This window comes from Geotrypetes seraphini, chromosome 10 (genome assembly GCF_902459505.1).
Source record: "Geotrypetes seraphini chromosome 10, aGeoSer1.1, whole genome shotgun sequence".
Lineage (NCBI taxonomy): Eukaryota > Metazoa > Chordata > Amphibia > Gymnophiona > Dermophiidae > Geotrypetes > Geotrypetes seraphini.
The window spans coordinates 5,481,345-5,505,578 of NC_047093.1; the positions used below are offsets into that span (position 1 = coordinate 5,481,345).

The 24,234-nt window shown below is 45.6% G+C and overlaps 1 protein-coding gene across 1 annotated transcript; it reads right to left on the reverse strand.

Annotated features, from left to right (window-relative positions):
• Positions 1–7,340: 7,340 nt before the first annotated feature.
• CBX2 (chromobox 2) lies at positions 7,341–23,277 on the reverse strand. Its single transcript, XM_033959885.1, has 5 exons — positions 23,181–23,277; positions 23,060–23,103; positions 19,982–20,047; positions 13,520–13,589; positions 7,341–10,619 (listed from the first exon to the last, which is right to left on the reverse strand). The coding sequence occupies exons 1-5, from the start codon at positions 23,250–23,252 to the stop codon at positions 9,300–9,302; spliced, it is 1,572 nt and encodes a 523-aa protein (XP_033815776.1). The 5' UTR covers positions 23,253–23,277; the 3' UTR covers positions 7,341–9,299.
• Positions 23,278–24,234: the final 957 nt, after the last annotated feature.

The window sequence follows — 24,234 nt, forward strand, 5'->3', positions numbered from 1 at the left end:
CGGTTCTAGGCGGTTCACAGCAGATAAGGCTGAACATCCAGCAAATATAGAGTTCAATTTCTAGAATGTACACAATACATGTACTGTATTTAGAAAGCATTAGGAAGCTTGGGTTACGAATTTGTCAAATAGTTGTGTCTTTAATAGTTTTCTAAAAAAAAAATAATAGGATGAGACTCCTGGCATGATTTTACCAAACCAGGCATTCATTTTGGCTGCCTGGAAAGAGAGAGTTCTCTCGAGAAATCTCTTCAAACGACACGATTTGACAGTAGGATATGGGACTAACTGGACTCTCCGTGTGGCCTTATTGGAGTGATTTAAGGAGAAATGGGAAACATACCGAAGATTGATTTGAAGCAAATACATGCGAATTTGAATAAAACTCCAGCCTCAAGCGGTTGCCAGTGTAATTTTGGGTAATAAGAAGTAATATGCTCCCATTTTTTCAGACCGAAAATCAGTCGGACAGCAGTGTTTTGAACCATTCTTAGTCTTTTGAAGATTTTCTTATAGGCGCCCAGGTAGATTGTATTACAATAATCAAAGATACTCAGTATCGATGACTGAACTAACAAACGAAAGGAAGCTGTATCCAAATATTTCTTAATGGTTCGGAGAAACATTTCCTGAGTAACAAATCTGTGTGTTGTTCTAAGGTAAGGTGTCGATCTGATCACGTTACTCCTCTGTTGAAAAATGCCCACTGGCTTCCCATTCATCATCGGATCCTTCCTTTCAAGACCCGGCAGACTAATGCACCAGCATTCATCGACAGACTACTTATTCCATATGATTCTGCATTTACATGGATATCGTAATAAGAATAAAGCACCTATCACAGTAACCCCAGGTTTAAGAAGCAAGAACTGTTTTCTTCGCTTCTGGGTTTCTTTTGTCACATCAGGAAATATTTGAACTCTCTATCCCAAAAATTCTTTGTGTCTATTTTTAAAGTACATGTATAACTTTAAAATCCAATTCTTATCAGGTAGGAGGAGAACTGTAACTAATAAGGTATCTGGCCTAGCTACCTCCATCATTAAAGTCTCCAGGATCGTGGTTAAGTCCATTTGTTCGTCCTCTATCTGACGTTGTTCCTCTAGGGTTTTTGTAGGAAGATAATACATTTTTGAAAAGGGAGGAAAATGATCTTCTGAAACATTGAGTACTTCTATGAAATATTTCTTTAAGACTTCTTTAGCCAAGAGTAAAGGTACCTTTGGAAAGTTCAATATTCTAAGATTATTTATTCGATTATTATTTTCCAATATTTCCATCTTTCTTCTTAAGTTGAGATTATCTCTAACTAGGGTCGTTTGCACTTCCTTTACTTCCAATATCTCTTTCTCAACTTTTTCTAGGTTAATCTTTCCAACCGTTATATCCTATTTAAATCTATTTAATTCCTCCCTTTGTTCACATAGTTTATTTTCTAGATCTTTTATTTGCGGTGACAAAGTCTGTCCAAGAGTCTAGGGTAACATTGGTAGGTTTAGGCAATGAAAATATACTTGCACTCATTAATCCAGCTTGTACTGTTCCCGGCATCTTGTCTTTCATGATCCCTCGTCTTAACCACAGTATTCTCCAGTGCTTCGCTCGATTCAGCCTCTTCGGACTGACTGCTATCCCGCGGCGAGCTTGCACTCTGTGGTTGAGGGGTGGAGTTCTGGCATCAGGGCTCAGTGTCAATTCCAACCCAAGGAGACTCGCGGCAGCCTCACTCCTAGCCCACGGCTTCAGCGAGCAGTTCCCTGACTGTGTTGGCTCCTGGGAGAAACACCTTAGGAATTCATCCAAAATCGCTTGTAAGGGGGGTCTCCGAGCGCATCGAGGCTCCAGATGCGCTTTTCCCCCTCCGCTTCGGCATTAGGTTTGTCAAGAAGGAAAGGTAACTGACGAATTCTGTGAGCGTCTCTCCCACACTCAGCTTCTTGCGGCCATCTTGAATCCTTTTGTTTTATTCCTCCCTCTCCCCTTAGTATGTCTGTCCTTGTATTGTCTTTGCTCATTATTTTAATTTTGATTTTAATTGTACAATGCTTTGAAATATATTGTACAGTGTTTTATCAAATTTTAAATAAACTATAATCTAAAGTCACTCCCAATATTTTTATGAACTGTTCTATAGGATAGTCAAAACCATTGAGATGTATCATTGATTCTTTAATCTTGTCACTAGGACTTCCAAGAAAAAATTTAGTTTCAATTTGAAATCAATCATCCAGAATTCAATCTGTTTCACAACAGTTGCTATAAAATTTGTTATCTCTAGTGTCAGACACGTTAGGGGGAGGACTCTAGTGATGTCATCAGCATAAATATAAAACCTAAGATTTAAACTTTGCAAGAGATTTCCCAATGATGTAAGGTAAATATTACACAGGGTCGGAGATAAAGGTGAGCTTTGAGGAACCTCAACGATAAGAGAGTTTCTCATCCTTGAACACTTGGTACGATCTTTTCAGACGCCATTTACAGAATTTCCCCCTTTCTGTCCACCAGAAGAAACATAAGACACCGTCCTGGCCTGGTGCGGTTTAGATAATCAGCTTAAAAGATTGACAAAAGCCTCAAAATGACGTCTACAAGATTTTGAGAATCAATGAGAGCAGTTGTTTAATGAGGCTGTCGTGAAACCTCACCAAGAGAAAGTTCCTCCTCTGTCCTGGGGGAATTTCACCTATTCCGAGACCTTCCACAAAGTGACCTTTCAGAGAAATTCAGTCTCAAAACTAAAACGTGCCTTTAACGAGCTCGCTAAACCGGTTCCAGCCAGCGGATGATTCAAATGGCTTCCTGTGGTCTTTTCCCAGTTTTCTAGCAGTCTTCGATACTGTCATGCAAATGTAGTACAAGGTCAAATATATTAAAATGATCACTCCGAGCAATTCTCTAAACTTGTTGTACCACATTTGCAGCTAAAATTTGTTGACATTTCTGGCTCAGACACTGACAGGAAAGTAAGACTTGACAACTCAGACCTGTTAGAAAATTTTGCCATCGTCAAGCAAACCCCCACTCCCCCTCCCAGCAGTGAGAGAGATGCCCACTCCCTCCCACTGCCACACAATCCCCTAACACCCCTCCCCCCCTTTACCTTGTTTATGATGGCTGGCCTGAGAGATACCTACTCCTTCTGGCCGGCAGGCCCACTTCTTCAAAATGGTAGGAAGGGGTCTAAGGCTCTGATTGTCTCAGGTTGCTTAGGGCCCCTCCTATGGGCCAATCAGAGCCTTAGGCACCTCCCCAGTGCATTCCAGGATGTATTGGGAAGGCCCACCATTTTGAAGAGGCGGGCCTGCTGGCCAGAGGGAGTAGGCATCTCTCCAGTCAGCCATTGTAAACAAGGTAAGGAGGAGGGGACGGGGGGTCGTCAGAAACACAGGGGTATCAGGAAAAGCATTGCTTGATGGTGGGAGTGGGCATCTCTCTCATTGCCGTGGGGAGGAGGGTTTGCCTCAGTTCAGCAGCGGGGAGTGAGTGTCTCTCCCGCTGCTGGGGGGGAGGGGGGGTTACTTGACTTTGGCAGTAGAAGTGGCCATCCCTCTTGCCCATCTTCGATTTGGGGTTTTTTTTGGGAGGGAGGTTATTTGTGCATTTATTCTGCATATGTGCCAATCACTATCACCAGCAATGGGCACATACAAATTTAGCGAACCTTCGCTACTCTCCACAACCTCATTTGCATGCGCAGTTTTTGGAGAATGACTTGACTTTTTGAAATCACAATAACGGCTGTGACAGCGGCCCAAAGTTTTGAGAATCTAACCCCAGTCTATTCTGGTTTATCTTACTCAGGGATGCCCAACCTCCTCTACTGTCCACCAGATGATTCCTTTGGGTTTCCATGTTGCAGGTAACGAGTTTTAAAAGACTTGGTGTGACAGGGCCACATGGCTTCTCCGAGATTCTGATAATTCAGTTCTACAATCATAATCAGCTCTTCTTCCCCATTCTCCTCCAAGAACAATCCCATAAAAGACATTAGTGCTGCCGAGATCTTGCTAAAACTACCCTAGAAAAGCCTTTCACTTTCTTCTTTTCCCCTCACTTCTCTCTAAATCTATGTCATCAGCACTTCAATTTCTCTATCCACTCACACCTGGATCTTCTCCCTTCTTCTATCCTTCACCATCTCCTACCTTGGAATTCTCCGATTCCGCATTTAATTTTCCTAGCAAATTCTTCCATTGCCCGTCATAGCCCTCCATCTATTTTCCACATCAATCTTCCTCTCCATCCCTCATCATCTCCACACTTGTCTCTCAACCATTTCATGAATCTCTTCTCTGTTCCCCTCCTGTCCAACCCCCAATTATACCCCATCGTGCTTTCCCATCACTCTCTTTATGGTTCATTCCGCTTATCCACCTGCCAGCACTCCTCTCAAATCCTTCCTTCTTCGTCACTTCCACTGGCTTCCTCCTCCCACCCCCCTCTCCCTTCATTAGCAGTAGCACCTCTGGCTCTCTGTCACCAACCCCCACTACAGCATTTCTGGTTTGCTATCATCCTTCCTTCTCCCTTAACCACTCACTCTTAACTCTGTCTCTGGCCCCCTTCATTCCCATCATATCTCTGGGTCTTGGATTCCCCCACCCACCACTCCTCTTCCGCCCTGGCCCTTCCAACACCTTTCCTTGAGAATGCACTACTCACCCAAGATCAGGACTTAGAAATGCCAACAGCCAAAAGATAGTGGGCTGTGCTGGAGAATAAAAGTAATCCCCTCCAATCTGTTAAAAATAAAATAAACAACCTGGACTCAGAATCCCTGCAATTCCCTGGAAAAAAACATGAGTTCAAGGGTTTCGATCAGCTCCTGGGCTCATGCAGACATTTTGGCAGCTTTGTAACAACACCTAAGGACCACTCTTATCCCCTTTTCAGGCCATGGAGCCATTTTCCTGATGTCACTACCCATCTGCATTTGGATGGAAGAGGCCCAGAGCTCTGAAGACAAAATACTTTAACCATCACACTTCTCTCTGACTCGCAAGTGTGTTAAAAAAATGCAAAAGTCTCTCTTCACCTTCATTGCACAACCGATAAGCTTCAGGCTCCTACTACAGTGTGACCTGAGCTCTAGAAACTGAATAACACGGGACGGCCTACCAGAGACGCTGGTTCCAGTACAATCATCTCTTATAGAGCCACTAAGAGGGTGAAGGTAATGTCCAGTTTGCCGGTCGCTGTGTTAGGCAACCTGGCTACTGAGACCTCAAAGAACGTCTCATTATGAGACTAAATTCCTGTAGTTATGATCTGCTCTCCAGGGCTCTTCTTCCTTCGAGTTAAAGCTCAATTATCAGGTAAATCACAGGTTGCATTATAATGAGTTGACAGGACTGGGAGGGTGGAAGGGGGAGAAGTGTTTGCTTGACCTTTATTTCTACTGTATAATTAACCAGCAGCACAAACATACAAGCTGGCTCCCTTCCAAAGAAGAAAATAGGGCATTTCACAGGCCGTATAAAGGGTCATCAGAGCCAGACATATAACCAACTCTATCAGGCTTCTATTCCCTCAATGACCTGCTCAGTATTGGGTTCAAGGCTTTTGTATGCATGGGAGAGTGGGGGGAGTCTTTCCCCAAAGAACATACCCAAGTAACTCAAAGAGCCTTCACTGGGTCAAGGACTGCTGGTCTACCTCCTCTGGTCCCAGTGAAGGGCAAGCTTATCCTTCCCTGCCCAGCTCTAATCACCTCTGTGGATCCTCTGGTCCTAGGATGGAGTCGGTCCAGAGGAAGGCTACTAAAATGGTGTGTGGTCTTTGTGGAGACAGACTTAAAGATCTCAATCTGTGTACTTTGGAGGAAAGGCGGGAGAGGGGAGATATGATAGAGATGTTTAAATACCTACGTAATATAAATGTACGAGTCGAGTCTCTTTCATTTGAAAGGAAACTCTGCAATGAGAGGGCATAGGATGAAGTGAAGAGATGATGGGCTCTGGAGTAATCTACGGAAATACTTTTTGTCTCCCGGAAGAGGTGGTGGAGACAGACTGTGCCTGAATTCAAGAGGGCCTGGGATAGGCAGGTGGGATCTCTTAGAGCAAGGAAGAGATAATGGTTACTGTGGATGGGCAGACTGGATGGGCCATTTGGCCCTTATCTGCCGTCATGTTTCTATGTTCTACTAACATCAGCTTGTAGGCCTCAAAATATCAAACAATGTCATTCTAGCTTTAAAGAATGAGATAGTGCACACAAGACTGAAAAGTGTACAAAAAATATTTATTGATCTAGTAGCCTGTAAAAAAAATTATAGAGCCTTATAAATTTTTACACACATTTCCTAGTGTTTGCCACAATAAATTAGAAGATGCTGAGTGACCTGAATCTAACCAGCATTAGCTATGAAACAAAAAACACTACATCATTTTCACGATAAAGAACAACCGTTAAAACAGAGAAATGTGGAAAATACACCCCCCCCCCACACACGACACTCCCCAGTCCTAGCACAACCCCCACTCACCGACTCTCTCCCTTCCTAGCACCCCCCCAAACACACTGACACTCCCCCTCCATGTTGACACACTCCTTCCCTAGCAGACACCCCCCGCCCCCACCCCCACAGACACACTCTCTCCCCAGCATTCCCTCACACGCTGACATACTCCTTCCCTAGCACAGACACCCCCCACCCCCACCCCAGCATTCCCCCGCACGCTGACATACTCCTTCCCTAGCACAGACACCCCCCACCCCCACCCTCTCCCAGCATTCCCCCGCACGCTGACATACGCCTTCCCTAGCAGACACCCCCCACCCCCATGACATACTCCTTCCCTAGCACAGACACCCCCACCCCCACCCTCTCCCCAGCATTCCCCGCACGCTGACATACACCTTCCCTAGCAGACACCCCCCGCCCCCACCCCCACAGACACACTCTCTCCCCAGCATTCCCTCGCACGCTGACATACTCCTTCCCTAGCACAGACACCCCCCACCCCCACCCTCTCCCCAGCATTCCCCCGCACGCTGACATACTCCTTCCCTAGCACAGACACCCCCACCCCCACCCTCTCCCCAGCATTCCCTCGCACGCTGACATACTCCTTCCCTAGCACAGAAACCCCCCACCCCCACCAACACTCTCTCCCCAGCATTCCCACACACACTGACACATTCTCCCTAGCACACACACACATCTCCAAAGCCCCTGCCCCCACACCATACCTTGCCACTGAACTGAGCAGACAGCTTCAGCGTCTGCAACAAGCTTGCACCTCCCACCCCACGAAAAACCACACATCTCCCCCAACACACTCCTACTACTGCACTAAGCATGCCCCCCCCCCCCTCCAATGCAGTGACCAGTCAATCCCCCCTCCTCTGTTGCTCTTATCTACAGATGGCATTGCTGAGCAATTTGAACATTCCTGGAAAGTTTTCTAGGGCAGTAAAATTTCAGTTTATTCAGTGCTGAAAAGTTTCAGTACGGCTGAGTAATTAGTTCCAGGCCTCAGAGGTCACATGTGTGTCGAGTTCTCTGGTACTGCACAATATCCATGCAGCGGCCTGAGAAGCTGGGGAACTGGGGCAAGTCACTTACGGTAACTCTCCCTTGCCCCTGGTACAAGTCCTATCCTTAGCCCACCAAGAAAACCAGAGCTGCTTTCTGAACTGGACTGGAAGCAATCACCCTGTTGAAAATGTAAGGCAGGTTTGGATGGTCTCTGCGGCTTCATTTCAAGACAATGTCCCCAACTCACCCTGTTTCAAGAGACCAAATACAAAAGGAAAGGGAAAGAAACCCTCATTTCCTCCAGTTCTTCAGGCCATCATCAAGTCCCTTCATACCAGTAGAATATTTGCAAGTTCACACATACAAAAACACAATAACTTTGAACAAAGCCATCCAGTTTCAGTTTTTGGTTCAGTGATTATACATAAAGGTCACCCCGGATGATTCAAGTTGGTTATGTGCTCTAGCCCATGGGGGATCCCTCGTACCTACAGGGCAGAGGAACCCATGCGCCACAGAGAGTGGCCAACGCTCCCAGAAGCGCCACAGGCTGGAGAAGGCAGACGGCAGGTGAAGGGGGTCAGACCAAGGTGCCAAACACGAGAGAAGCAACTATGGGAAAGTCAATTCAACCCCCAGTTAAGAGAACATGAAAAAACAGGGATAGCAAAGACAAAGACGAGTGAAAGTGAAGGGTTTTGGTAAAAGAACAGGAAAGACCCTAACTTAGAGAATGACACGGGGACACATTTTTTTCTGCCCCCGCCCCATTCCTGTAAGCTCTGTCTTATCCGCAGAAGCCTCGGACACTTACGATTTTAAAGTGCAGATGAGGATGGAGCTTTTAGGGATGAGACAGGGACAGGAAAAGAACTGAAGGGGGAAAAATTTGTCTCCGTGTCATTCTCTACCCTAACTAGACACTCCCGGGCTGGAAGGTCACATTGGTCCCACTGGGGTTTCTTGGCTATGCACCAACAAAAGCAGTTTTGCCCAGTCCCAGGCCGGAAAATCTGAAACACCAGGTCCAATGTGGGCCGGGGCACGTTTAAAAGGCACAATACAGAAAGACCCTTCATTTGAGAAATGGTGGACGCAGACAAAGGCCACAACTGAGCAAATGAATGACTTTGTGCCTCTGGCTTCAAAGCGTCTCCTCAGCCCCCAAGTGGCTGGTGCAGAACCTTGAAAAGCCAGGCGCAAAGCGAAAGGCGAGTTCAGTTAATGGCTCCTGCTGCGGCTGCTTTACATTTGGGAAATGGATAGCATATTTTTGGTGTTTTGGGGGGGGGCAGAGTTAATTTCTGTCCGGAGCCCCAGGCTAGCAATGCAGAACCTAACTAGTGCTCTAAGAAAAACAGCTGATCAGTAAATCCTTTAAAACTTGTTACATTGGCTAGCTACAAAAAAAAAAAACAAAAGAAAACCACCCAAAACAGAGCAGTTCGGAGTCCAACAGCTGTTCCCCTGTGCACACAGCAGGACTCACTTTTAAACTCCTAGAGAAAGGCAAAGACGGAAAGCAAATTCACCCCATAATCAATGCTGGGTATTCAAGCCCTTCTCAACATCTGTGGTGATTAGAAAAAGAAGTTCTAGAAAACCCACCCAAACCCTTTTAAGCGTTCTTTGGAAACAGGAGTTATCAGAACCACACACGAATTGTGCTGAAATAGGAGCTGACATTCTGGCAACAGAGGCAGCTCAGCTCCCCGTTTCCCCTCCATTTTCAAGGCATCCCAGAGAGAGAGAGAGAGGCAGCGAGCCCCGGCTGAGCCCCTAAAGGCAAAGGCTGGGAGTGTCCTGGGTCGGCTCAGAAATGGTGCATATTAAAAAAACCAACGCTGGTTGGCGACTCCTTCACGGTCACCGTGATGAGGTTGGCAGTGACATCCGTGACAAAGACATGTTCGAGAAGGCTGCGAGTGGGCTTCCAGTCCTGGCTGGTCTGGACGGAGATGGACATGTTTTGGCCCTGACTGGAAATGGACGAATCCTGGTCCGAATCCGAGCTGCTCTCTTCCCCGGTGCTCATTTCGCACAGTGCGGAGGGCTTGCGGCTCTCCTTGGCCGGCTGTCCTGCTTCCGGCTGCTTCCTCTCCTCTTCCGTGCTGGCAGAAGGGCAGAGGGGTTTGTTGCTCTCCTTACACTCCCTGTCTGCTCTTCCGCCTGCCTTCTCACCCTTGCCAGTACTGCCTGCTGTCATTGCGGATTTGGCCTCAACAGGCCCGCTGCCCTTGGGGGCAAAGGGGTTCGAATTCCCAGCTGAAGCGAGAGAGGGTGGGATGCCCAAGCCCAAGGTACTAAGTCCATTTTTACTGACACTTTGCAGGTTTAAAGCTTGGAGATTCACCTCCTGCGTGGTGCTGGTCCCCTGTGGGCAGACGCTTGCCACAGTCTGGCTATCGACCGGGGGGCAAAATTCTGCATTTGGATTGCCAGAGTTGCTTTCTTTCGCTGTTTTAGCTCCCTGAGGACTTAACCCAACTCCTCCAGATACTTTGGCATTTCTCACTTTTAAGTCCAACCCGAGGCTCCCTTTCTTGGATATTTCTGAGCACAGGGCCAGCCTCCCAGGCGGCTGGTTGATCACACTGTTCTGGTTAATTCTGTTCATATAGTGGACAATGGAGCTCTGCCAGCTCAGAGCCCGGTTGGCGTTGCCGTTCATGTAACCCGGGCCGCTGCAGCTTTTTGCTATGTTACAAAGATGGTCCATGGAGAGTCTTCCAATGGAAGAACCGCAGTCCGTCACCCTCTGAGGCTCCTTGGACTGGCCTTTAAGGAGATTCAACTGCTGTTGCTGGGGTAGTTTACCCAGGAGTTTACTACCGACACCCGCTTCCTTTTGACTCGTCTGCATCGCCTTGGTCAGGGCTTTGCTTTGCCGGGCGGCTTTCTGATCGGGTGGCAGCGGTTTTCGGCCTCGTTTCTTGCGGATCGGCTCTTTCACATCAGGCTTGGCCACTACAATCTGAGCTTTCTTCTGTGGTACTGGGTGGGTCTCCCGGGCCCGGGGGCCTCTCTTTGCATTTCTTTGATTTTCATCCTCGTCAGAGGAAGAGGAGGAAGAAGAGGAGGACGAGGAGGAGGAAGAGCTGCTCGATTTTGCTTTCAATGGCACCTCAGGCTCCTTAAAAAAACAAAACCACAAAATTAAGAAGATATTATTTCTGCACTTATGCTAACTGGATTTTCCATTTTTAAAGCCTTGGCATATGAAAGAGGTTGACAATAGTTAAAATCAAGAGTGACTTAACCCTTTCAGGACCATAAGGATCGTAGGCCAATTTTTGTGGTTTTGACGACATTTTTATGGTAAAAAGGGCTTGCAGATGCCAAAAAATTGATTTTTTTTTGTGAAATATCATTATTTTTATTTAAAAAAAATCACACTTCTGGCTTATGGACAGTGTGGCAAGTGAATCTTCTCGTCAATCTAGCAACGACGCTAATGAATGAATGTCGGAACCAGTTTGTTTACATAAAGGCAGTATCATATGGAATCCGTACATATCAAATTTAGAACTGTAGACTATCCCAATCAAAATTTATAGGATTTTAAAGTTATGGGACAAATATGTCCCTTGGTCCTGAAAGGGTTAAGAGGGCTCGAAACGGTCAAAGATGGAAAGAAGAGGAAGGTGAGAAAGAGAAGACGAGGATGGCGAAGGAGAGGGATGTGGGAAGAAAACAGCAACACAGAAGGAAGACTTATACATAGGGTTGCCAGATGTTACATGAGTAAAATTTGGACCACCCTAGGCTCACCTCAGTCCTGCTGCCTGCCCGATGCGATTTTGGAGGAAGCTTTTCAAAGCGCTGGGTTTTGAAAAGCCTTCCGGACCCCCGGACATGTCCAGGGAAATCTGTACGTCTGGTAGCCCAGATGGCTGCTTAAGGGAAAGCACAGGCCATACGAAATAGCCACACTTTAAGTGACTTTGAATTTGGAATGGGATTTTTCTGTGCGAATTCCAAATATGTGGGCCAAGATGGGAAAAGGCAGAAGCTCTCGTATATCACCAGAGCTTGCTTATCACCACCTCCTTTGGCTTTTAGTTTAGTGATGGCTTAGCAGTTTGATATATATGAGGCCGAGGTGCTACTTTTCAGTGGTTCTTAACCAACTTAGTGCCCAATTCAGAGCCGGCTATGTTCAAGTCACTAGGCCGATATTTAGCCCTTAGATGGCCAGAATTAGTGCGTAAGGGTCTGCTCTACCTCTGTGAGCTATCCCAAGGCCAAGTGTGCTGAAACTGACTTAAACATGCATAGGTTCCAGCGTTGACCATCTGGGACCACCACCATCGGCAGCCGACTACCGGACCCTGTATTTTGTTCTCACCACTGACCTAATCCACAGTCTAGAGCAGTGGTTCCCAACCCTGTCCTGGAGGACCACCAGGCCAATCGGATTTTCAGGTTAGCCCTAATGAATATACATGGAGCAGATTTGCATGCCTGTCACTTCTATTATATGCAAATCTCTCTCATGCATATTCATTAGGGCTAACCTGAAAATCCGATTGGCCTGGTGGTCCTCCAGGACAGGGTTGGGAACCACTGGTCTAGAGACTCTGGGGAAGGTATTAGGGGTATAATCTCTAACATCTGCTATTTCAGCACAGGTCTCATTTTATGCAACGAGACCTAATTACTGGTAACAATAAAATCACACATCTTAACATCTCCACATTGATAACGTCTCTAGAAATGGAAGTCACTGCTACGTGTAATAAAAGTGAGCCAAGTCTAGGACAATCAAGCCGTTGTGACATCACTGATGAGGTTGGTTCTCAGGCATTGGTGGAATGAGGCATTATGACATCACAATCTCAGCTCTGACTACAGGAGGCTGAAACTTCACACTAAGGGGGAAACTGTTATTTTAACTGGGATTACCAGTAAAACAAGACGTCTTGCCACATTAGTAATGCCCCCTTTGATTAAAGAAACAAGATGGCTTGGATATTCCTAGGATAAGCAGCATTTACTACTTGGGTCCTGGGTTGGCCACTGGTACAGGCTACTGGGCCTGATGGACCTTCGGACTATCCCAGTTTGGCAATTCTTATGTTCTTAGAAAAAGAAATCACTATTATATGTAATACAAGTGAACCAGGTCTAGGACAATGAAGCCATTGTGACATCACCGATAAGGTTGGTTCTCAGGCATTGGTGGAATGAGGCATTATGACATCACAATCTCAGCTCTGACTACAGGAGGCTGAAACTTCACACTAAGGGGGAAACTGTTATTTTAACTGGGATTACCAGTAAAACAAGACGTCTTGCCACATTAATAATGCCTCCTTTGATTAAAGAAACTTTTCACACTACAAGGGGGAAGTTATCAATAATCTAGTTCATGCATATAAAAAATAAAGATGAACCAAACAAATGCAGTAAAACATGAAAATTAGTGTTAGAAAATCTACAGCTCAAGGATCTTTGAGTATCAGATTCACAAGTCAAAATAAGAGACTAGCAGGGATTATTACAAACAGAATCTGAATTTCAAGAGACAGCTAATGGACCAATAGTACAACTGGGGAGCATATTGCAACCCCTAATGTCGTATGATCAAAGCAATGGACTCACAGTCCAATGGGCCCATGCTGAAAACTCAGAATAATGAGCAGGCAAATTCATGTTGCGTTAAAATTGCCAACTGGTTTCCTACTCATTATTCTGTGCTGATTGGCTCAGGAAAGTTGACATAAAAAATAACCAGACCCCCCCCAACCTCCCCTCCCCCCACCCAAGGCAGGTCCAGAATTTTTCCCTTATTTGGTAGTTAGGCCCCGCCCAGTACACCCCAGAGTGTACCGGTTGGGGTATTGCCATTTTGATGAAGACGCCCTGGAGGAGGAGTGAAGATGTCCGCTGCCTGGTTTCAAAAGGTACGGCAGGGCTCCAGGCTGGGCTCTTCCTCTGGGTGCCTGCACTAGTTTTGTGTCTGGGGCACTGGAGGGTCAAGTTATTGCGGTGGGAATTGAACCCCACCATCTAGGCTCATAGAATACATACCACATTTTTTCTTGGTCTTCCTCTAGGTCGCTTTCCCCTTTTCCGATTCTGTAACTCCTTCTCTTGTTCTCTGTGAATACAGCAGCCGACGGTCACTTATACTATCAAAGCAAAACCTTGACGCAGATCATTTTCATGTCACACGTTATACAGTATTGTTATCAGCTGTCAGTCCTTCATTGAGATAAGGAGCTGAACAGTCCACTTTGGGATTTGACTATTTACAGTTTTAAGTATATCTATCTATCTATCTATACATACACACAGCCTACTTGCAAATCACTAAAAACACATCTATTCTCACTATAATCCAGAACATAAACTTTAAATATCCTTGATATTCTGTTATGAATCCTTATTAATATTTTGTAAGCCGCAATGATTCCTTGCTGATAATTGTAGGGTATAAGAAACAGTATGGTATGGTATATATATAAAATGTTTTGCTTTGTTATAAAGCTCGCCAAAAGCAGCAGACCCAAAAAAGGCGGCAAGGAGACTCCAGATTACTTTTCATTAAATTTCTCCAAGTTAGTTTCCGATCTAATATGTGAAGGTAAAGAATCCCCAACTGGGAAAGCAGTCACGGAAAATCCTGTTGAACTGCGAGTGCCGATTATTTTCTATGAGGGTTTGAGGATCTTCGTGTTCTAGACGGTTCATGAGGGATAACCAATTTATCTATAAATGCTGGTTCGTTCATTTTATGTGTTTTAAATGTTAAGGCGAGTTTATATGTTGTTCTGGGGGGGAGAGGGAGCCAATGTGGGGTAACGTGATTGTATTTCTTAGTTCCTGTAATAACCTTAATTGCAGTATTTTGAGTGAGTTGAAGACGCCAAATCTCTTTCTGTAATATACCCTTCTATAGAGAATTGCAGTAGTCAATTTTCGCCATTACAAGTGAAGGAATCAGTATATTTAATGACGGTGATCTGATCATTCTCAATTGGTGAAAGCAGTTTCTAACAACAGTACCTATTTCCACGTTGAAAGTGAGTTTAGAATCAATAATTATACCTAAGATTTTAACTGAAAAAAACCTGGTTAATAACGGAAGGGAGAATTTAATTGTAGACCATCTTTCCAAGGAAAGAGGAGACAGTTTGTTTTAGAAATACTAAGGGAAAGCATATTTTCCCTTAGCCAATTGTTTATTTTATTTCATCTATTTCAGAATTATTTGCGGTATCGATAGGATAAATGATCTGAATAGAGTAGTGGTAAGGGAGGGCAAGGAATGGGCCACTAGAGAAAGGGAGGGAGGGGTTAATCCCGGTGGGAAGAAGTGCTTCCAGACACAAGGGAGGGGGGGTGGGAAAGGACCACTGGATACCAGGGACTTGGGCTCTTCATACCACCTCAGACCTGGTGTAAGGTTTCTGATATTGTACCTCTGCAGCGGACATCAATGTTGCTGGGAGGTAATTAGCAGATGCTTTTTCATGTCAACCATGGGAGTAAAGCAGCACAGAAACCTTTTCTACATCCGGCAGCCAAAGTGCTTGTTAGCAGGAGCTACTGCACCTGTGGTACTTTTCTTCATCTGCCCTCCCACCCCCCCAAGCAATGTCTTCAAGGGAGCTGTGAAACCAAGTTTTGAGCCAGCAAACAGTCGAAGGCCCAAATCATCAAATCCTTTTTCCTGTTCATGTATGTAAACATTTCAAATCCTCCTCTCTCCTTCCTCCCCTCTTCCTTCCTCCCCTCTTCCTTCCTCCCCTCTTCCTTCCTCTTTCCTTCCTCCCCTCTTCCATTCCTCTCTCCTTCCTCCCTTCTTCCTTCCTCCCCTCTTCCTTCCTCTCTCCTTCCTCCCCTCTTCCTTCCTCCTCTCTTCCTTCCTCCCCTCTTCCATTCCTCTCGCCTTCCTCCCCTCTTTCCTCTCTTCCTTCCTCCCCCTCTTCATTCCTTCTACACTGAAACATGATGCCACATAAAGGCCACATGACCCATCCGGTCATCCATCTCCTCCTCTCCCTGACGGATCCCACCTGCTCATTCCAAGCTTTTTGAATTCAGATACTGTTTTTGTCTCCACCGACTCCACTGCGAGGCCATTCCATATAACTTTTCCTCAGGTTACTCCTGAACCTAAAACTTGGTACTTCATCCTATGCCTTTATTGTTAGAAAATTGCTCTCTCCTTTCTTCCAGAGGATACCTACCGAGATCTCTAAGTCTGTCCTCATGGAAACTGCGACCATTTTAGCAGCTGCCCACTGGACAGACTCCATCCTGATTCTATCTCTTTGACGGTGCGGTCTCCCAAACTGTACACATTACTCTAACTGAGGTCTCACCAGAGACATTATCAGCTTCTTCTTCCTCTCCCTATGCACCCAAGCAGTGGCTTAGAGAGGGTGCAAGGTGCCCCTCCCTTGCCCCGCCTCCTCTAGTTGTTCACCTTCATGAATAACTTCAACGTGTTCCTCGCAACCCAGCAGCTCTCCCTCAGACGTCACTTCCTATGTGCGGCATCCGGAAGCAACGTCAGCGAGAGAGCTTACGCTGTCATGAGGAATATGTTGCAGTTGTTGCTCACGGCGGTGAACTAGAGATGTGGGGGAAGAGAAGGAGCACATGCATGGCAAGGGGAGGAGTGGGAAGAGACAGAGGGGTGTCGGTGCCCCCACAAACATGGCAGCCAGGGCAGACCACTCCCCCCCACTACGCCACTGCAGCCAAGCATCATTCTGGCTTTGACTATTGCCTTTTCTACTTCATTGTCCACCTTAAGATCCTCCCCAAGTCTCACTTCTCTTCTGTACACATAAGAACATAAGAATAGCCTAAGAAGGTCCATCAAGTCCAGTAGCCCGTTCTCACGGTGGTCAATCCAGGTCCCTAGTTCCTGGCCAAAACCAAGGAGTAGCAACATTCCATACAGAATCTCAAATAACAAGATTCCGGAATCCTCAGAGTAACAAGATTCTAGAATCCCACAGAGTAGCAACATTCCATGCAGAATCTAAAAGAATAGCAAGATTCTAGAATCCCAAAGAGTAGCAACATTCCATGCAGAATCTAAAAGAATAGCAAGATTCTAGAATCCCAAAGAGTAGCAACATTCCATGCTACCGATCCAGGGCAAGCAGTTTCAAGTTTATCAAGTTTCAAGTTTATTATGATATTTGATTAAACGCTTTTCAGATTACAAAGCGTTTTACAAAGGCAATAAAATCACAAATACATTAAAATTAAAAATGACTACTTTAAAAAGTAAAAAACAAACTGGGGTGACATGCCACATGAAACGGTAGGAAAGAAAGAAAAAATACAATTTTAAAATAAAATAACCAAAATGGGGTAGTACATTAGGAAGGTGAGGGGAAAAAATTTAGAACAGAAGAAAAGTTAAAAGGGAAGGGGATGGGGATCTTAATTTGATGAAGGGTGATGAAAATAGGAAATAACCAGCAAAAAAAAAAAACAAAACAACAAAAAAAAACTTTTAGTTAAAGGCTTCTTTAAAAAGAAGACACTTTAAGCTATTCTTAAATTTTTGCAAGTCTGGTTCAAGTCTTAAATAAAGAGGGAGTGAGTTCCAAATTGTTGGAGCAGTAACCGAGAAGATCAAGTCACGGCGAGTACCAATGATTTTTAAAGAGGGAACGTATAGGGTAGATTGTGAGGATGATCTGAGAACTCTAGGCGAATTGTATGGAATCAGATGTCTATCTATAAATGCTGGAGTATTATTTTTTAATGTCTTAAAGACTAAAAGAGCTATTTTAAATGTTATCCTATATGAAATGGGAAGCCAATGGGCATGTTGGAGTAGTGGCTTCTCCCATGTCTTTCTCAATAACAGACTATGGACTTTTCCTCTAGGAACTTGTCCAAACCTTTCTTAAAACTAGCTACACTATCCGCTCTTACCACATCCTCTGACAACGCGTTCCAGAGCTTAACTATTCTGTGAGTGAAAAATATTTCCTTCTATTGGTTTTAAAAGTATTTCCCTGTAACTTCATCGAATGTCCCATAGTCTTTGCAATTTTTGACGGAGTGAAAAATCGATCCACTTGTGCCCGTTCTACTCCACTCAGGATTTTGTAGACTTCAATCCTATCTCCCCTCAGCCGACTCTTTTCCAAGCTGAAGAGCCCTAAACTTTTTTGTCTTTCCTCATACGAGAGGAGTTTCATCTTCTTTATCATCTTGGTCGCTCTTTTTTGAACTTTTTCTAATTCTGGGATATAATATATTTTTAGAGATAAGGTGACCAGAATTAAACACAGTTCTCAAGGTGAGTAATAATGGTTACTGCAGATGGGCAGGCTAGATGGGCCATTCGGCCTTTACCTGCCATCATGTTTCTATGTTAAATAACACTGGTCCTAGAACAGATCCCTGTGGCACACCACTATTTACTCTCCTCCATTGAGACAAATGATCATTTAACTCTACATTCTGTTTTCTTTCCGATAACCAATTCCTACTCCACAACTGAATGTTGTCTCCTATCCCATGACTAATTTTCTCACGATCCTCTCACGAGGAACTTTGTCAAAAGCTTTCTGAAAATCTAGATACACTACATCAGGGGTGCCCACACTTTCTTGACTTGCGAGCTACTTTTAAAATGACCAAGTCAAAATAATCTACCAACAATGAAATTAAAAAAAACAACAAAACACAAAGCACACTGTATGCAGAGAAAATGTTAATTATCATTTATAAGCAGGGTTTTTTTTTCAAAGAGGTCAAAGCAGATGACTTTAAAATATGCAATGTCACCTCAGTAACAACTATACAAAAATAGACAAATATGCCTCCTCCCCTTTTACTATACCGCGATAGCGGTTTTTAGCACAGGGAACTGCGCTGAATGCTCGGCACTGCTCATAGGCTCCCTGCGCTAAAACCCGCTATTGCCGTTTAGTAAAAGGGAGCCATAGTGCAAAATATAGACAGCAGATATAAATTCTCAAAACGGACACATTTGGATCACTAAATTTAAAATAAAATCATTTTTCCTATCTTTGCTGTCTGGTTGCACTTCCTTCTTCTGACTGTAAATCCAATATTTCTTTCTTTCTGATTCCTGCATGCTTCCTCTCCTCCAAACCTCATTCCATTCCCCAACCAATATCTCTTTCTGTCCCTCCATGAGTCCAACTTTTCTTCCTCTCTCCCTGCCCCTTCCTCTCCCCTCCCCTCCCCTTTCTTTCTTTTTTTTTTTATTTTAACAAGTTTTATTGAATTTTCACAATGGCAAATACACCAGATAGCCAAATCTCCATCCCAAATCATAAACAGTCATACTGGTATTCTTCAATATAAGGCAATACTATCCAACCCAAAATTTCCCCCCTCCTTTCTTTCTTTCTCTCTCTCCCTGCTCCACCAAAAGCCACTGCCACCGATTTCTCCCTGCTTCCCCGATGCCAGGCTGACATTGCCGGGCCCACAGCCTCCTTCCTCCCTCCCCCCCCCCCAAAGTCAATTCTGACATCGGAGAGGAAGTTCCAGGCCCGGAACTTCCTCTCCAACGTCAGATTTGATGTCGGGGGAAGGCTGTGGGCCCGGCACTTGTACGCGCCTGGCCTGGCGACGGGGAAGCAGGGAGAACAGAATGCAAAGGGAATGCGAGTCTATTGTGGGTTCCGTGATTGACTCGCGTTGCCTTTGCGATCGATTTTTTTGGCTCCCCTGCACTATATCCACCGGCTCACAATTATCCACATATTTATTCTCACCTTCAAAGAAGTCAAGCAAATTGATGAGGCAAGACTTCCCTTGGCTGAATCCATGCTGGCTCTCTCCCATTAAATCATGTTTGTCTACATGTTCCACAATTTTATTTTTTTATAATTGTTTCCACTATTTTGCCTGGCACTGAAGTCAGGCTCCCAGATCTCCCCTGGAATCCTTTTAAAAAAATTGGCATAACACTGGCCACCCTCCAATTTTTAGGTACTACAGATGATTTAGTGACAGGTTACAGATCACTAACCACAGAGCAGCAATTTCATGTTTGAATTCTTTTAGTACCCTGGGATGTATACCATCTGGTCCAGGTGATTTATCACTCCTTAACTTGTCAATTTGGATTTTGAAGCTCCCTCATATAATGGACACCAAGCATGATGGAAGTAGTGATTCTTTTTTTGCTATAAAAGCTACAAAGAATTTGAAGAATTATAAGTGTTAAGTATAAACTAACGTTTATTACAATAAGGAGGTTTTTCTGATACCTTCAAAAGGAGGCGACAGGATTATATTCTTGTTACTGAGAAGCATTTGGAGTCTTTTCTTCCTTCTATTTTAATTGACTGTTTGATACTTTAAGGACCACAAATTGGTGTTAGTATAATCCTGGATGGTCCTAGCCATCGATTATTGTTTTTGAACAATTATCAGCTCTGATAATGCCTGAGGGCAAACCTCGAGGTGCTCAGCAAAGCTGATTTAAACATTTATGTTATGTGATTAAGAAAACAGTCTCAGCAGGCTTACCTCTTCTGGAATGCCAGGAGAAGTCTGGCATCTAGAATATTCTCCTCCGGCTCCCAGCTGTTGTGTCTGAAACGACCAAACAACTACAGCAGTTAACAGAACAGAAAGGGTTAAATTCAGTAAATGGCACCCAAAAACCTAGCACTAAAGACTTCTATAAAGAGTGCTTCCAATTGCGCAGTTGACTAGCGCTTAGCGTCGGGATCTGTTCCCGATTTGGGGAAGGATTTATAACGATTGTGACCTGCTGTAAGTCATTACGTCGCAATTAAGAGCAGACCTGCCACAGTTCTATAAGACTGTGCACGGATCCACGCTTATAAATTTACCTGGAATAGCGACTAGGACAATGCCTGCGCAAATGCACTAGATGGGCTTGTTATTCAATTAAATTACGCATGTAATTATGAGAGCCAGTGATAGAATTTGGAAGATAACAGGCAAACCACAAAAACTAGATTTTGAAAATCTGTTAAAGGGATGAATACAGGGGGGAAAAAATGAAAAGAGCCTCTGGCAATTTGCCCCGAACCTCAGCTAAATCTTAAACATTGCAATATCTTACCAAATCTACTTTGATTCTGCTTATTTTGGGGAGGGGGTGGAATCCCTTTCTAGTGATGTCTCTGGCAGTGGCGGAGTAAAGGGGGGGGCCGGGCGGACCAGCCTGGGCACAGTCACAATGTCTCCTCTCCACCCCTCCCCCACCATACGCATGCCTTCCCCTCCCCACCGTATCCAACCTGCTGCTTACGCTGGCCTTGGATCTCCCTCCAATCACAGTTGGACATGCTGCTCTTGCTTGCCAAGTTAAAGAGGTATAGGGCGGAGAGGGAATTCACACGTGGCCGGCGGGGGAGGGGGGCCAGGATCAGGGCAGGGGCACCACTGCCACTGCCTCAAATTCTCTCTTGTGATGTCATAACATAAGAGTTGCCCTACTGGATTGTAAGCTCTTTGGAGCAGAGACTGTCTTCTTCTTTGCGACTCTGTACGGTGCTGTGTACATCTGATAGCGCTATAGAAATAGCGCAACAGTACTGGGACAGACCAAAGGTCCAACAGTGGCCAACCCAGGTCCCCAGGAGTAAAACAGATTGTACGCTGCTTATCCTAGGAGTAAACGGTGACTTTCCCCAAGCCATCTCAATGACCCTCAGCTCTCTTGTCATGCCACAGTCATGTTGCGTAGTCTAGGAAGACCAGGGTTACTGTGTACAGAAGCAGAATGATTGTAAACAGTCTGGCAGGTGGAGTCATGAGTTCCCTGCAGACCAAATGAAGCCACGCGGCTCTTAAATCATGAAGAAGTGATACAGGCCATTGTGAGGCCACAATTATTACCCTAAATGCAAAACTAAGGAGCCCACTTGGACGCTTTAGCACAATGGAGGGCATGCATGATGGGGAACGGTCGCAAGCCACCCGGGAACTCTGGCCCGCAACCATGCCTCATTTTTCTGTTATGAGTGCCTAAAGGCCAACATTTCGACATTGTTAACAATCTTGGACGTGGTTGGGTTGGGAGGGGCGAAAACTGAAAAGTTTGGTTGCGCTTCAATTTAGATTTTCATTAGATTTACATTGGGTTATGCTTTTTGGTTGGGTCCCAAAATTCAGCATTTTTGGAATGCTGTTTTTGTTTTTCTTGATCAATGGTTTCTAGAATTGTGGTTCCTTCCCCCCAGAAGGGACAGGATTTTTAAGAAAGGGGTTCGGGAATTATTTCGCAAATCCTTTACTGTAGGTCAAAAATGTATTTTACAACATTGCTTGGAAGAAAGTCCACCCTGATTTTGTCATCGGAGGGCAGCATTTCGTGCTCTTATGATTACGGAAACTAGGGCAACCCCCCATCTTATAAAAAAACAGAGCACATTTTGGATGACCTGGGAACCTTATCTACAGCAATTATCAGTCAGTTCTGTAATCAGAAAGTGAAGCACTATTTATTAGTAATATTTGGGAAGGGGGAGGTACTTTATCGTGTTTGAATTGTGGTGATAATTGACTGTCGATTCTTTGAATTTCTATATCTACAATGTATTAACTGAGTTGAGATGAGATTCTATTTTTAAAACTCAATAAAAATGATTGACCATTCGATTTGGATTTCTTTTTTTTTAATGTCCACTTGGGATGTTTGCTGGGGAGAAACAGCAGCTGCAGTTCTGACCTGATGCTTTTCTCGGATCATTTCAAGCGCATGGTAGAGGATTTGGGCAGCCACTGGTTCAAACAGAGCGGAGCATTCTCCCTTCATTTTGGGCACTGACTCGACTGAAGGATCGAACAGATGGAGAACTTGGCTTGCAGAAAGGAGAAGGCCTTATTTGAACATAAATCTGCATAATTAGCAGAGGAGGACAGAAAATTGCAGTCAAGGATAATGTCTTGTGCTAATATTTTGTCTGTTTGCAATGGTGCAAAAATGCCCTTTTAAAACAAACACAAACAAAACTCTTTCCTGCCAACTTTTAATGAAGGAAGTGCCACAGAGGACCACCTGTTCACCCCCACCCTGCGGTGTGCAAAGCATTAACACCCCAAGACAAAGGGAAACTTTCTGTCAATCCCATGTGTCTGCTGCTTAGCATTTCAAAGGGATAAAGGAAGACGAGTTAGTTCAAAATAAAATGTTTAGAAAGTGCCCCCAAAGATCTGGGGGGGGGGGGATTCTCAAGAAAGCCCAAGGGCAGAAATGCAAAGTCAGCAAAAAGAAAAGATGAAAGTGGCAGCTGGCAGAGGAGGAAAGAGAAAGCCCTCTGCCCCCTCCATCCCCATCCCTCTGCTTTTTATTGGGGGGGGGAGGTTATTGTTCTTCATCCTGGATTTCACTTAAACCCCCAACACTGGCCCCTAAGCTCTGTTTGTGTACAGCGCTGCGTACCCCTCCCCTTCCCCCCCCTGGGCATTCCTCGGGCTGGGGCGGGGGTCTCTTTGTGCCCGGCCACACTTTACCGTAAACAAAAGAAGCTCCAGAGCAGCCCAAACAAAGGCGGAGCGGGGGCAGCCCGGACCCCGCCCCGTCCCCGGCCCCCCCCCCCCCATCCGATCGCAGCTCCCACGGACACTCACTTGGACGACCAGCCGCGCCACTTCACCAAATACTCCAGCTTGCCCTGCAGGGGGGAGAGAGAAGGGGGTTAGCGAGCAGCGGACGATCGGGGGGGCATCGGGGGGGGGAGGCAGCACCCACCTTGCGCAGCCGCTTGCTCAGGATGCATTCGGCGGCGAAGACCTGCTCGCCCACGGCGCTCAGCTCCTCCATCCCGACCGGGCGACCTCCGAGGCACTGAGCGGGCTCGGGCCCCGCCCCCCGTGACGTCACGGCTCCCCAGCCCCGCCCCCTCCGGAGCGCCAGATCAAGGGGGCTATTGTCCTCGGGGGCGAGCGCTCGCCCCGCCCCCACCGGCGTGCAACTCCGCATGGCTCCCGCTGGGGGAGGGGGCTTGTCCTCCCCCTCCCCCACTGGGGCACGTCCGCAACTCGCCACTAAAGCCAGGTGGAGGGGAAGCATTTTCGCCTTAGATAACTTGGGACCTGGGTTGCCACTGTTGGAAACGGGATGCTGGGCTTGATGGTCCCAGTATGGCAGCTTTTATGGGAGCCAAATATAGGAAAATCGTGCCATTGTGACATCACTGCTGAGGTTGGCTCTTAGGCATTATGACATCACAATCTCAGCTCTGGAATGTTGCTACTTTTTGGGTTCTGCCAGGGACTTGGGACCTGGGTTGCCACTGTTGGAAACAGGATACTGGGCTTGATGGTCTCAGTATGGCAGTTCTTATGTGAGCCAAATATAGGACAATCAAGCCATTGTGACATCATTGCTGAGGTTGGCTCTTAGGCATTATGACATCACAATCTCAGCTCTGGAATGTTGCTACTCTTTGGGTTCTGCCAGGGACTTGGGACCTGGGTTGCCACTGTTGGAAACGGGATGCTGGGCTTGATGGTCCCAGTATGGCAGCTCTTATGTGATCCAAATATAGGACAATCAAGCCATTGTGACATCACTGCTGAGGTTGGCTCTTAGGCATTATGACATCACAATCTCAGCTCTGGAATGTTGCTACTCTTTGGGTTCTGCCAGGGACTTGGGACCTGGGTTGCCACTGTTGGAAACGGGATACTGGGCTTGATGGTCCCAGTATGGCAGCTCTTATGTGAGCCAAATATAGGACAATCAAGCCATTGTGACATCATTGCTGAGGTTGGCTCTTAGGCATTGGTGGAATGAGGCATTA

Bases quoted from the DNA above. Each gene is read 5' to 3' on its own strand.
- CBX2 (XM_033959885.1), bottom strand. From the start codon at position 23,252: ATGGAGGAGCTGAGCGCCGTGGGCGAGCAGGTCTTCGCCGCCGAATGC. The intron at 20,048-23,059 runs GTGAGTGTCCGT...TGGTCGTTTCAG, and splicing joins TGGCGCGGCTGGTCGTCCAA to ACACAACAGCTGGGAGCCGG. The intron at 10,620-13,519 runs GTATGTATTCTA...TGTTTTTTTAAG, and splicing joins GAAGACCAAGAAAAAATGTG to GAGCCTGAGGTGCCATTGAA.